The sequence below is a fragment of the Pelodiscus sinensis genome, chromosome 2 (assembly GCF_049634645.1).
Source record: "Pelodiscus sinensis isolate JC-2024 chromosome 2, ASM4963464v1, whole genome shotgun sequence".
NCBI lineage: Eukaryota > Metazoa > Chordata > Testudines > Trionychidae > Pelodiscus > Pelodiscus sinensis.
In genome coordinates, this window is record NC_134712.1 from 70,498,789 (window position 1) to 70,512,276 (window position 13,488).

The 13,488-nt window shown below is 40.6% G+C and overlaps 1 protein-coding gene across 3 annotated transcripts in view; it reads right to left on the reverse strand.

Annotated features, from left to right (window-relative positions):
* The window catches only part of MAPRE2 (microtubule associated protein RP/EB family member 2), a 151,952-nt gene that overhangs the window by 63,284 nt on the left and 75,180 nt on the right, over positions 1–13,488 (reverse strand). For all 3 annotated transcript variants that reach the window (XM_075920733.1, XM_075920732.1, XM_006115378.4), the window contains one exon: positions 2,169–2,296. In XM_075920733.1, the coding sequence (XP_075776848.1) occupies positions 2,169–2,289 (121 nt within the window). In that variant the 5' untranslated portion in view covers positions 2,290–2,296. The remainder of the gene's footprint in view (positions 1–2,168; positions 2,297–13,488) is intronic.

Genomic DNA, 13,488 nt, shown 5'->3' on the forward strand with positions numbered 1-13,488 from the left:
TGATCTTAAATATAAAAATGTTGGAGACCACTGCCTTAATTGATTTGATATACACCGTACCTTTCTGACTAGAAGGGAAAATGTAACAGCAGCAGGATGCAAAAGGACCCAGATTAAACAATTTCCAATGAAGTTCCTCTACTGGTGGGTAAAACAGGCATGAATGCAGAATGCAAACAGAGCAACAAAGAAATGCAAGGCCTGGCTGCCCGAATGAAACACCATGAAAAATGTTCCTTCTCAAGAGGAAGCTCAACTAAGGATAACCAAAGGAACTATCTGAAAATGCAGGATCTTTAGGTTGGTAAACTTTATTCCATAATTTATTCCTAAAGACTGCCTGTCTTCCTTCTTGATGATTCTTGAATTCTCATGTTTGAGCTATTTATTTTTTATTTTTTGCCTGGGGAGCACAGAGTGGTGGGTTTGAATCCGGTCCCCCACAAGAAGCTCAAATTCCACACATCCTGGGAGTGACCGGACAAGGGACCCTCTGAAGGTAGGGAGGTGGTGTGGGTTCTTGAGCAGACTAGGGCATATGCCTAGGCAGCACTGGGTTGGAGGTTTGAGAGAGCAAACATGCACACACTTTTGATGCAATTGTGATCATAGAATACTAGAACTGGAAAGGACCTTGAGCGATTATCAAGTCCAGTCTCCTGCCCCCACAGCAGGACCAAGCACCATCTAGATTATCCCTGATAGATGTCTGTCTAATCTGCTCTTAAATATCTCCAGAGATGGAGATTCCACAGCCTCCCTAGGTAATTTATTCCAGTGTTTAGCCACCCTGCCCGTTAGGACGTTTTTCCTAATGTGCAACCTAAACCTCCCTTGCTGCAGTTTAAGTCCATTGCTTCTTAACCTGTCAGAGGCCAAGGAGAACAATGTCTCTCTCCTCCTTATAAAACCCTTTTGTATACTTGAAAATGGCTATCATGCTCCCCCTCAGTCTTCTCTTTTCTAAATTCAACAAGCCCAATTCTTTCTGTCTTCCCTCATAGCTTATGTTTTCTAGGCCTTTAATCATTCTTTTTGCTCTTCTCTGGACCTTCTCCAATTTTTCCACTCCTTTCTTGAAATGTGGTGCCCAGAACTGGACACAATACTCCAACTGAGGCCTAATCAGCACCGAGTAGAGCAGAAGAATGACTTCTCATGTCTTGCTCACAACACTCCTGTTAATACATCCCAGAATCATGTCTGCTTTTTTTGCAACAGCATCACACAGTTGGCTCATTTAGCTTGTGGCCCACTATGACCCCTAGATCCCTTTCAGCAGTACTCCTTCCTAGACAGTCACTTCCTGGTCTGAACGCGTGAAACTGATTGTTCCTTTCCAAGTGGAGTATTTGCATTTGTCCTCATTAAACTTCATCCTTTTCGTTAACTATAAACATAAGCAGTGATGCAATATTTCTTTATAGTTACTGATTCTCAAAAACAGCTATAACACTTACTGCCTACAACTACCACTTTCCTAGCTGCCACCCAGTTTCAGAATCTGCTGGCTTTTTTTCTGAAATCACAGACTTCCTCAAAACATCTCCTGTATTCTTAGCTCTCATTGATTACACTGCCTACAGCAAGGGCCTGTCAGATATGCACAGGAAATAATCAGATGTGCCTGGCACACTTTAGGAACACTTTGCAGCAGCATTAGGCAATGATTTCTTCAAACCCCCTATGTCCCACTTCATTTCATATCACCATATTTTCTGTGCCTTCCAACAATGATTTCAAGACACTTACCAATTGAATATTTTATTCATCTGGGTATTCACCATTTCCTCTGTGTATAATGGTGCTTTCACTAATGTTGTTACTTTTCAGACAATTTAATTCCTAATCATGTAACATGTTTTGAAAAATACTTTCTTCAATAACTGTACTGTATTTATGATACAGAAATTCTCTATTGCATTCCTTTTCCGCTCAATCATCATACTACTAGATTTTATCCGCTTCTTTATCTAGACTCATGTTCTGCATTCATTTTGCTTCACTCATTAATACAAAAAGCACAGTTGCATATTTTCTTCAGATTGTTTTCCCTCAAAAAAGCTAGCCCTGGCACAGAAGGCTTTAGAGGCATACACTTTCATCAAATTTCATTTTTAGATTCAACGCTTATTATGAATACTTGAGATTTTAAATTAATATCTTACCTGAACAAAGTTGTTCGACTTTTGTGTAGTTTAAAGCTACTATGTCATTAACCCATGCAATGATGTCATGTCTGCTCATAGTCTCTTGAGTTATAGAGGTAGAATACACGTTGACCGCCATTCCCCAACTAGAAAATAAAAGTTACATAAATAAATCTGCTTGGCATTTCAATTAACATATTTGATAGATACATTTTAAAAAGGAGCAAGTTTCACAGAATTTCCATCAGAAAAACAAAAATCCACAGCCTGCAAGGAACAACCTGCATTAAACAAGCAACCCTTTTCTCTTTTCTGGAGAATGGAGGCTAACTCCATTTAAATTTTATAACACTTTGGCAAAGGGTGATCTCCCAAAGGTCCTCTCCTATGCTCAGCACCATAACTAGGTATTTTTGTATCCCCTTTCCTTAGGTTAGCATGCATCACGCTCTTTACTTTTGCAGCTTATTATTTTTTACTTACTGCATCTTTATGCCACTGATTTTGATGCACCCAGGGCAAGAGTGCCACTTGTCCTGCCCTTGTTGCAGCCCTGCCTATACCAACTACAGCAGAAGGGCAAAAAGGGCAAACTTTAAAGAAGGGAGTAACATACAAAAGTTTGCAGCATTCAGTGAGAATGGTGGCAATTCTTTTCAGTATACATCTATTAGGAGCAAAGCTGAAAGATAATTCAGATAAAGCATAGTCAAAAGGATTTTGGACAGGATTAGGACTAGAACTAGGATTGGGACTCCGAAGGTCTAGTTCCATTTGCCACTTACTGCTGTGTGACTCTGAAGTCGTTTAATAGCTCTGTATCCATTTCCCCAACTACAAATTTCCTTATATAGGTGCTGTGATTAGTTAATATACACAAAGTATTTACTGAAAAATAGGATTTGGTCTGGAAAAATATGGGAGAAGTCATGACCATGCATAAATATAATGTGTGGTATGTTGCCCTGCAAAAAAAAAAACAAACAAACAAAAAAAATAATAATTTGTCTCAGAAAATTGACATCTGAGAGTGAAACTAGGTTTCCTCCCTTATAGTAAAGGTTTTATTTGCCATATTATGCTCTCCATGAAAGCTTTGTAGTCTCATTGTTGTGTTGACTGGTGCTGAAGATTGTTTACTTGGTTAACATTAAAGGAAGAACAATTTTCCAACATCTGAGCCGAGTTGAGGAGTAAAGAAAAGGATTTAGCAGCAAGGAGGGCATGTTTACTTTTTAAAAGGTCCATTATTATAGCAGGTTAGAAAGTTAGCTCCCAAGGCCAGAAATGATAAGAGGTTGGGCAGGCATAAAATTCTGTTACTGAACAATAGCTGAAATCTGAACTTCATTTTTGCCAGCCGAGAGACACGAGGGATTATCACTGCAGGTTTACCACTGGAGAGTACAGTTGCCCTGTTGGCTCTAAAAACAAAGAGTGAAAGACATTTTAAATGATAATTCATTAAATTAAGCCACTGGCTTAAAAAATAGTTTTTCCAATTACCAGCAGTTTGGGGCCAGCAAGTTTAGCCATGAGACATACAAATATACAGCTGTCAAGGAGGGGAAAAAGTAAAAAAAAAAAAAAAAAAAAAATCCATCATAGCACTCTTCCAAAAGCGAATACGGCAGGGAGAAAAACTACAAAGCTTATGTTCAGTTACAATGGTAACATAAGTTACATGCCATACTATACAAAAATCAAGACTACACAAAGGAAAGTCATGGAAGGAAGTGAACAACCGGAAATTTAAAGGTTTGCCCTGAAGTACCGGTAGCTCTGTAATATTCCTATTTGCATAGTGTTAGTATAAGAGGAGGAAAACGTTACTAAAACACTGATTTCTTAAGGTTAATACTAAAAAGAGATGACAGTTTTATATTTACAGATCTAGATTTATATTTTGGCCATATCATGCCAATTTTAAAATATAAACCATTTTAAAATAGAATTTTAAGTGAAATCAATGGGGGATGGTTGGGGCTGCCAGTCAATTAGTATAGATTGAACTTCCCTGGTCCAACATGCTCAGGACCTGAGTGGTCCCAACCCACGAAGTTTGCCAGATCAGGAGAGGTCAAGGCTTCTCTCTAGGCTGTGGGCATTCCCGGAGCCTGGGATTCCCCTCCCCACTGCTGGCCGCATGCAGTAGATCAGCCTCCTCAGGATGGGATTCCCAACTGCCACTGGCTCCTCTCTGCCAGGGTTCCTGGCTGGCTGGGGCTTCCCACTGGCTTCACTGCCACCGGGATTCCGGGCTGAGGATCCTCCCAGCTGCCGCCAGTCCTACTCCCACCCAGGATTCCACCTGGCCACCGCTGCCTCGCTTCCACTGGGGATCCCAGCTAGGGGATTCCCCACACATGCCGCCAGCTCAGCTGCTGCCTGGATTCCCAGTCAGGGCTGGGGATTCCTCTCAGTTGGCACCAGCCCTGTTGCCGCTGGGGTTCCTGGATGACCTGGAGAGTCTTCTCAACTGCCACAGGGACTCCCCAGGGCTGGACTTCCCACCCATCCCAGGACCAGCCCCTTCCAGCCCAGCTGGAGTTCCCCAGCAGCCGCAAGACTCTCAGTTGGCTTGTGTCCCTCATCTCTGGGGCTCTCTTGTCCAGCAACAACCAGGGTCCTTCCTTTCAGATCATGGATGTTGCTGGACCAGAGTCCCGGATTTGAAAGTTTCAACCTGTACAAGAATAAAGCCCTTTAGTAATGGCTTGCATTGCATTCCTGAATCTTCCCTTATTTCTTCTCTGAAATAGTTTACAAGATACAACTAAGCTCTTTTTTTCCCCCACCTGGAGTTTTATTTCAAATGGAGGAGATTTTGTTTTATTGTTTTTTACATAAACAAAGGAAAAGCTAAGTTGTAAGTTCATGTTTATAGATTGTTCTAAATTGGTGCTCATTTCCTGTATGGATGCTCAGAGACTATCAACAACTATGCAGGAATAAAACCCCCAAAACAATCCACTATATGTAACATGGCCAGATTTTCTGAAGAGCACAGTACCCAACAGGCTAAACTCTTTGGAAAGTCTGACTAAAATTTTGTTTAGGTAAGTTTAAAAAAATCAAATTAGGAAATAGTATGTAATACTCATTATGTGTATCAAGCTGCAGATGCAGCAGAAGTACATAAGGAATGACAATAACTAAATCATACACACAAACAAAATAGCACTTTATTTTATTAAACTAAATCTTACATATTACATAAATATTTCATATTTGCAACAAACAAACAGTCTCCTGAGTTGCTGGCTGATGATTGTCTTCAACATTTGAAATAAAAATAAAAAAGCTTAACAGACAAGTTGTCAGAATGCTGAGGGTGTGTCTTCACAGCAGGGTTTAACTCAAAATAAGGTAAGTAACTTGAACTACATCAATTGCGTAGCTTATTTCAAAATTGGGAGCTACACAGCACTTATTTTGAAATAGAGCACTCTTCCTCCAACTTCCTTATTCTTTGTACAATGAGGGTTACAGGAGTCTGAGTAAGAAGTCCTCCAGCTTGACAGTATTTTGACATTATTTTGAAGTAACGGTCTGCTTTGTAGTTGCGGACTAAGTTACTTAGAAATAACATTAGTTATTTTGAAATAATGTTGCTGTATAGACATACCCTAAATGAATGGTATCCTTAACGTTTCTACAACTAGCTCTCACCTTTCCCACCCCCACTCTCATGCAGTTCTGATTCTAAATTACCAAATAAGCTAAGACTGACTGTGCTTAGAATGCACTTTAATTTTGGAATAAGCATTATTAAAAATAAGTATAGGATGGGATTCCTTTGGGAAAGCTGCTTTATGCTGAAGTAATATAGGGAATAGGTTTAAAAGGCATAGAGAGTCTTGAAAAATGATGCATTGCAAAGCTGATCCACATTGGTTTTCAGCAATATCCATATCATTTTATCCCTATAAGCAGTTTTCCTTATGATGTTTCGTTCTTGCAGCTAGGCCCTGCATCTTCGTGCTCTGCTTCCACATGACAGGTTTTCCTTTATTACCCAGGGAATGAATTTCTTCAAAATATTCCCAGACAGGGTTTCTTTAACACCCAGAAACCATGACAGTTTTTCTGTGGCAAAAATGTAGGGGAAATGTAGGAAGCTCTGTGTATGCTGCATAATGTCTTTCCTTTTCCTTTCCAGTCCACTCCACTGTTCTTTTCTATGCTGCTTCTGTCTTTTCCTATATACAGGCAGTCCCCGACTTACACGGAGCCGACTTATGTCGGATCCGCACTTACGAACGGGGCTTTCTCGCCCCGGAGGTCGAGGTGGCGGATTGCTACCTGCGAGCTCCGGGGCGAGAAAGCCCTGTTCGTAAGCTGCTCCGGTGCCCCTGGTCTGCTAGAGACCGTCTCCAGCAGACCAGGGGCACCGGGCGGGTTCCCGCGCTTTTGAGGCTTCTGAGCAAAGCCTCAGAAGCGCGGGAACCCGCCGCTGCTGCGGCTTCAGTCCCAGTGCCTGTGGTCTGCTGGGGACTGTCCCCAGCAGACCACAGGCACCGGGACTGAAGCCGCAGCAGCGGCGGGGTCCCGCGCCTCTGAGGCTTTGCCAGAGCAAAGCCTCAGAGGCGCGGCACCCCGCTGCCGCTGCGGCTCTGCTCCCCGTGTCCCTGGTCTGCTGGGGGGGGGGGGGGGTGCGCAGCTAGTGTGCGATTGGTCCTGCAGCGCCGCTCTGGGCACTACTGGACCAACCCGGCAGCACCCCAGCTGCTCTGCCCCAGGTCCTGATTCAGCCGCTGCTGGTCAGTTTCAGCAGTTTCAGCAGTGGCTGAATCAGGGCGTCCCCAAGTCAGCCGCTGCTGAAACTGACCAGCGCTGACTACAGGAAGCCCGAGGCAGAGTTGCTCTGCCCCAGGCTTCCTGGAATCAGCCGCTGATCAGTTTCAGCAGCAGCTGACTTGGGGAAGCTTGGGGTTCTTAAGTTGAATCTGTATGTAAGTCAGAACTGGCGGTCAGTTTCAGCAGCGGCTGAATCTGGACGCCAGTTCCGACTTACATACAGATTCAACTTAAGAACAAACCTACAGTCCCTATCTTGTACGTAACCCGGGGACTGCCTGTACTGTCTTTAGACAAGGTCTTTAACTCCTCTGCTATGCTTGGCCCAGGTTCACCACCCCATTAGCACAGAACCAAAACAATCCCATCCAATCTGTGTGTCTTTGCACATGTTTCTCAGCAGACTTACAGAAACTGAAAACCCAGAACTTTCAAGGAGTAAGAGCTGATAGTTAGGGAGAACAGACTAAAGTAATTAATTCAGTTTTATACCTATGCTTACAGTCTCATAGTATATTTGTGATTTAATATGTGACATTTTTACATGAGAAATTTAGTATTTGATTCATAATTTTTTAAAAATCCATTTTTATTCACCCTGGCTTAGAAATAAGCATCAGCTTTATAATAATTGATCCGCACCCCAATAGTGTCCATACTCTTATAAGTCATGTGATGTAACTTGTAATGGAGATTGTGCTCACAAACATGATTGGGTGTGTAGTACCCAAGCTTTTTTTTATGTACTAGAGCTCACACATGAGAGGAGAACAATGGCAGTGCATCAAAGAGACTCATTAAATAGGGATGGGGAAGTTAAGGTAACAGTACGAGATGTATAAAAACACATACATGTGAACAGCTTGGAACTAATAATTCGCAACATACAACATAAAATGGTGTGTTACAATGATGGCTGGAACAATACCCAAGGACACTTTTTGAACTGGCCTTATGGTAGCAATTTAATGTGGCAAAGCTTAAAGTGTCAATGGGATAACACTTTCAAAGCTGTCCAGACTGTATGTAAAATATTACTTCTGAGGCCTTCTTCAGCTCCAGAGATTTAAGCTTGAACTCCTTCAATGCTTTATTCCAGAAGAAGATTAAATCTATAATATTTTCAATGAGCTAGGCAATTGTGCTTGATTCCCCCTTTTTCAGCACTTTTCATATTATACAACTGTACGTTATTCGTTTCTGTATCAGAGCTGAGTAATAAAACTTTAAAAATCGACATACATTTAGATAAGGTTACCAAGGATGAGTTCTGATCATATGCGACTGCAAGGCTTTGAAAGAGATTAATAAATCTGTGGTCAGTGTCCCATGAAACAAAGCTTGAATCCACCAAGAAAGACTTTGGATTTCAAATTCTCTTTATGCTGTTGCTCAACTCTTATTTAAATAAAAGAGTTGCCAGGCACACTTATGAAGACAGTACAACTGCATCTGTGGAGCAATTTACAAAAGGCTAAAGGTAGCATGATATAAATACATTGCCACTTTATTAAATTCCTAAGTTGGATGCAGCAGACCAATTCATGAGTAACTCATCTTTTTTTCTGAACAGAGGATGATTAGCAGTGACACGTGTTTTTCACTAGTATAGGAGATCTCAAAGTGCTTTAACAAAGATTTTATCCCCATTTAACATATAGGAAAACAGGCACTTTTCAAAATTTGCCTGTATGCCTAAAGCCAAATTTTCAGAGATGCTAAGCACCTGTCACTGACTTTAACTGATGTTGTGGGTACACAACCACTCCAGAGGCCTGGGACTGTGCAGTCTCTCATATAAGTCCTAACTTTAATCCTGACCTCTGCTATTCAAGTTCAGAGACTGTCAATAATGTTTAACTGCCAAGTAATTTTCAGATGAACAAGATTCAGCTAGTTAGGATGAAATCATCAATTTAGTCTATGCAGGATTTTCACTTGCATATTCTGTACACTGATTTACTGAATCACTTATTCAACATAAGCAATATTCTATACTCATCCTCACTGGGAGGATATAAGCAGATTCCAAACTCCTCTCATACTTGCTTACAACTAAGTATACCTTATTCAAGCAATAACTGAACAGGAGTGAGCAACAGAACAATTTATGAAGAATCAGTGAGAATGGAAGCACCAAAGAAAAAGGGAAACTTCTTAGAGCGGTACAAAAGGGAATGACTAGAATGAAACTGACAAAAATTGAGACTAAATGCGAGGAAGACATTCCTGACAATGTAATCCATCAGACTATGGAATAGCCTCCCCAAGAAAATTGTGAAAGCCCCATTGCTTGAGACATCTGAAACTAGGCTAGATACTATAAAATGTCCTGCAAGGAATAATCTTTCCCTGGCAGAGAGTGAGCGCAATACAATATTTTTTATTCTTAGCTTCTATGGTTCTAGCTACAAAGAACCATAAAATGGTCAAGGACCAACCCTTCACTGTTTGACACTCCTACCCTCCATATTTCTAAAGACAAAACATTCCTAAGATTAAAATTTCTATAAAAAAACTTTTCAGGCACAAAACACTGGAAAGACTACCAATACAAAGTATTTCATAGCCACGCTGGGGTTATACTTCGAGAAGGCCAGGGTATGATCAACACGGACAAATCTAATTTTAATTAGCTAATCTTCAATTAACCTCTAATTGTATTTTCATGTGGTCTAATATTTGTTTACATGCATTCATGCCATTTCTTCCACCTATCTGCCATTCTCTAAATATACAACTCTAGATTTTTCTTACATGAATAATCTCTTAAATCACTCTGGGCCAAATTAAAGCAATACGGAGCCTCCACCAAAATGCCACGTAACACCTGAACATCAGGGATTCCACACAGTCCCCCATTTTTTTCTCCCTACTAACACCCTTTCAACAGAGCTGTGATGGAATGGCAGCACTCAGTTCATATCGTGTGTCTTCTGTTATGTTTGTGTTGTTCTCAAGCTTTCCCTCCCAAATGCACCCATAAGAATTAGAAACATACTACAACACTCTCCTCATACTTTTGTTGCCCTTTGCTGTACTCTCTCCAGCTACAGTGGGTATGCTTGGAAAGCAGATTCTGGTTATATAGCTATTACTAGTATGTTTAAACTTGAAAAGAATAATACTATTTAGAACCAACATATCTCTAGAATAGGAATGAATTTTTAAGTCAACACGCTCTTTAACTTCCAAATTAACTTGGCCAAAACTGGACTCTACACTGCCTTGTAGAATAAATTGACCTTTGCTTGCTCAACATCCTTTAATTTATGTAATAAATTCTTCTTGATACTGATCAGTTTTTCTATTAGCCTATTTGTTGCTGCTGCACAATGAATAAGTTCAAATATTGGGACCAGGATAGATAAAAACAAACATTAATTTAAATTCTTGGATTTTTTTAAATTTAAAATTGGTTTTGATTAATTACATTTTCCTTTTTGTAAAATTAACATTTAAAATTCAAACCAGAATTTAATACAAAATATGTTAAGGTCTAAACTCATAAATATTTTAAGAAATTGTAAAGTAAAAATTAGGCAGGCTGAATTCATGAGTCTCCATTAAAAAACGTGGAGTCAAAAGATGTTTGTCCTTTGAAAACAAATCAGGGCGGGAAGACCTACACTTTGGAGTTCAAGCTTTATAAATGTGGCATTAGTCATGCATTGTATGACAGGTTCAATCCTGTGGTGGACCCAGGAGCTGTGATACTGGATGCAAGATACCAGCCAAGTCATCAGGACTTGGCCTCTGCCTCAATAGGAGACACCATCACTATCTCAACAGAAGTATCCAATAAGCTCACCTGGACACTGTCACATGCCTATTTTATAGCTTCTCCTTACTTAAGCTCTAATTATGAATATTTATGACTCCACCCACCATGGAAACTTAAGTTTCTGGTCCATGGGGAACACTGATATGCTCATGCCCCTCATACCCCAACCCTGACTCCTGCCCCTCACACCCCAACCTCCTGCCCTGACTCCTGCATCCCCCACACCCAAACCCCTTGCTCTGAGCCCCTCTTGCATCCCAACTCTGACTCCTACACTCCATCCCACACTTACATTTCTTACAAGTATGGTTGTATCACAACCTCACCTCCCTGCCTTGGGGAAGAGGGAGAGGTTATGATAGTACAGTACCTGTAAGAAATGTAAGTTACTTTCACCCTTGCCAGTAACTATTAATCCTTCCTTGCAGATAACTGAGTACTTCAAGTAAATAGTCGTGCTCCATATCCTTGCACATACAGGCAGCCAGATACCAACAAAAATCTATTAGTTTCTCAACTGCCTCCTACCTTAAATAAAATGCTATAGTGCAAAAGGCACATGGGTTACATGAGCTGAAGTCTTGGATTATTGTTAGTTTGTTTTTCCAGCAGTAAAAGTGGGAATGGGGCAAGAAAATTAAATGAGAGAAAGAACAGTGCATGCAACAAAAAATGATTAACACTGTCAAAGCAGGATCCTGTGGGGGAAAAGGGTTTCAGAAAAAAACAAGAAGAAATCCGATGGCACCTTGGAAAACTAACAAATTTATGAGGACACTTCTCTCAGATGCTTGAAGAAGTGGAAAAAAAAAGGTAGGGATACAGGGGTGGGAGTGTAATATCAGTGCTAATTAAATCAGGGTACATTAACACTGATATTACACTCCAGCCTCTGTATCCACTGCCTTTCTTTCATCTCAAGCATCTGAGGAAGAGAGTTGTATCTCATGAAAGCTGATGCTCTCACACATTTGTTAGTCTTCTTTGGTGCCACCGGATTTCTTCTTGTTTTTTGGGAAGAAGGTACAACATTCTTCAGAGTGAAGTCTTTAGTGCTGATTTCAACACCAGGGAACATGGCAGAAAAAGAAACCTGCCATGGCTACAAGTTGTAAAATAAACACTATTTGGGAGTATTTGCAAGAAATTCCTGTACTTCTGAGTAGAAAAGGGAAATGTAACAAATGTAAACACTGCAACAAAAGGAGAGGCAAGGCTGATTATCAGAACAAAACAACATTATGAAAAATGCTCCTCAGAAGGCAATTACTTTGAAGATGATGATGATGCGGACGAGCCTGAACAATGCTGGTCAACTAATTAGTAAGTTTATTTTTGCACCAGTTGTATGGACTGCCTACCACCTTCTACTACGCTAATAAACATTCGATATCATCATAAATTCATATTTTGAGTAGATTACTTAAGTGTTGAAATATAATTGGTTGTTTATTTTTGTAATAGAATTATGTCAATGTTTTATTGCTGCTGCTGGACTTCTAAAGTGATTTATTTATTGTTCAATATAATCAAGTCTCCTAGTTGAAAAAAATCCTGTTTAAAAGTAAAATTTATTAGGTATTTATTAATTTCCACATTTAAACCTCCCTCCCCGCAGTGGTTTGGTATAACACTAGAAATAAAGGTTTAGCGTAAATTTAGATAGTTTTATTTTAGATTCAGAATTAAGTTTAGAATAAAGTTATATCATTGAAACAACAATAAAAACAGCTGCAATAGAAGGAATCTTTGATTTACAATTTCATTTTTTACAACAGTGCACTAAAGTCACTCTCACCGACTATTACTTTTTCTAGGGAAGAAAGTGATTGGTCAACTAGTGACTTGACTAGTTGCTTCCCTTCCCCCTCCCTCCCCCCACCTTGCTGCCTCTATCAGAGAGAGGCAGCAAGGAGGGAGGAAGGAGCAGGATCCAGTGCTGAGGAGAGCTGCCTTAAAAGCCAGCTCCCCTCAGCACTGTCTCCATGGGGAAAAGAGGCAGGGGCACAGCGGGAAACTGGCAGTGCTTCTGCCTTTGAAATGTGGCAAGGGGCCGCTCTTGCTACATTTCAAAAGCAGAAGTGCTGCAGGGAGCCTGGAACGAGCTGGGGACTCAGTCCCCTGCTGGCCTCTTGCTCCCTGCTCTTGACACGTACAAGAGCCAGGAGAGCTCTTGTACATTTCAAAAGCAAAGCACCACGGTGGACCAGCGGAGGACTACTAAGTCCCCCACTGGCCATCCCCCCCGCAGCGCTTCCACTTTTGAAATGAAGCAAGAGCTGGCAGGGCACCTGCTACATTTCAACGGCGGAGGCGCCTTATAGACTAATTGAATAGTCGATGCAAATTACATGGACTATTCGATTAGTTGATTAATCTAAATTTAACATCCTTAACTTTCACCATTTTCTTTCAGGATCTACCTTAGACCTAAGGAGTTATGACTGACCATCATTTGAAATGTCTACAACCTCAGAGACTTCTGATGGTACCCCCAATCATGCTGCAGTTAAACATACACCAGACAATAAAATTACCTATATTTAAAAAGCTTCCATCATAATCCAGTAAAACCACAGATAAGTTGGTAATCAGTTCATTTATGCAACAAATTTGCTCTTTAGCCTAGTTCAGAAAAAACATTTCATCTATATTATTCAATTATGATGATCTGCATACACTTTGAGGCAGAGCAAGATATTGCTTGAAGGCTACTTGATACAGCATATCAGAAAGAAATTTGAACCCTTTTCA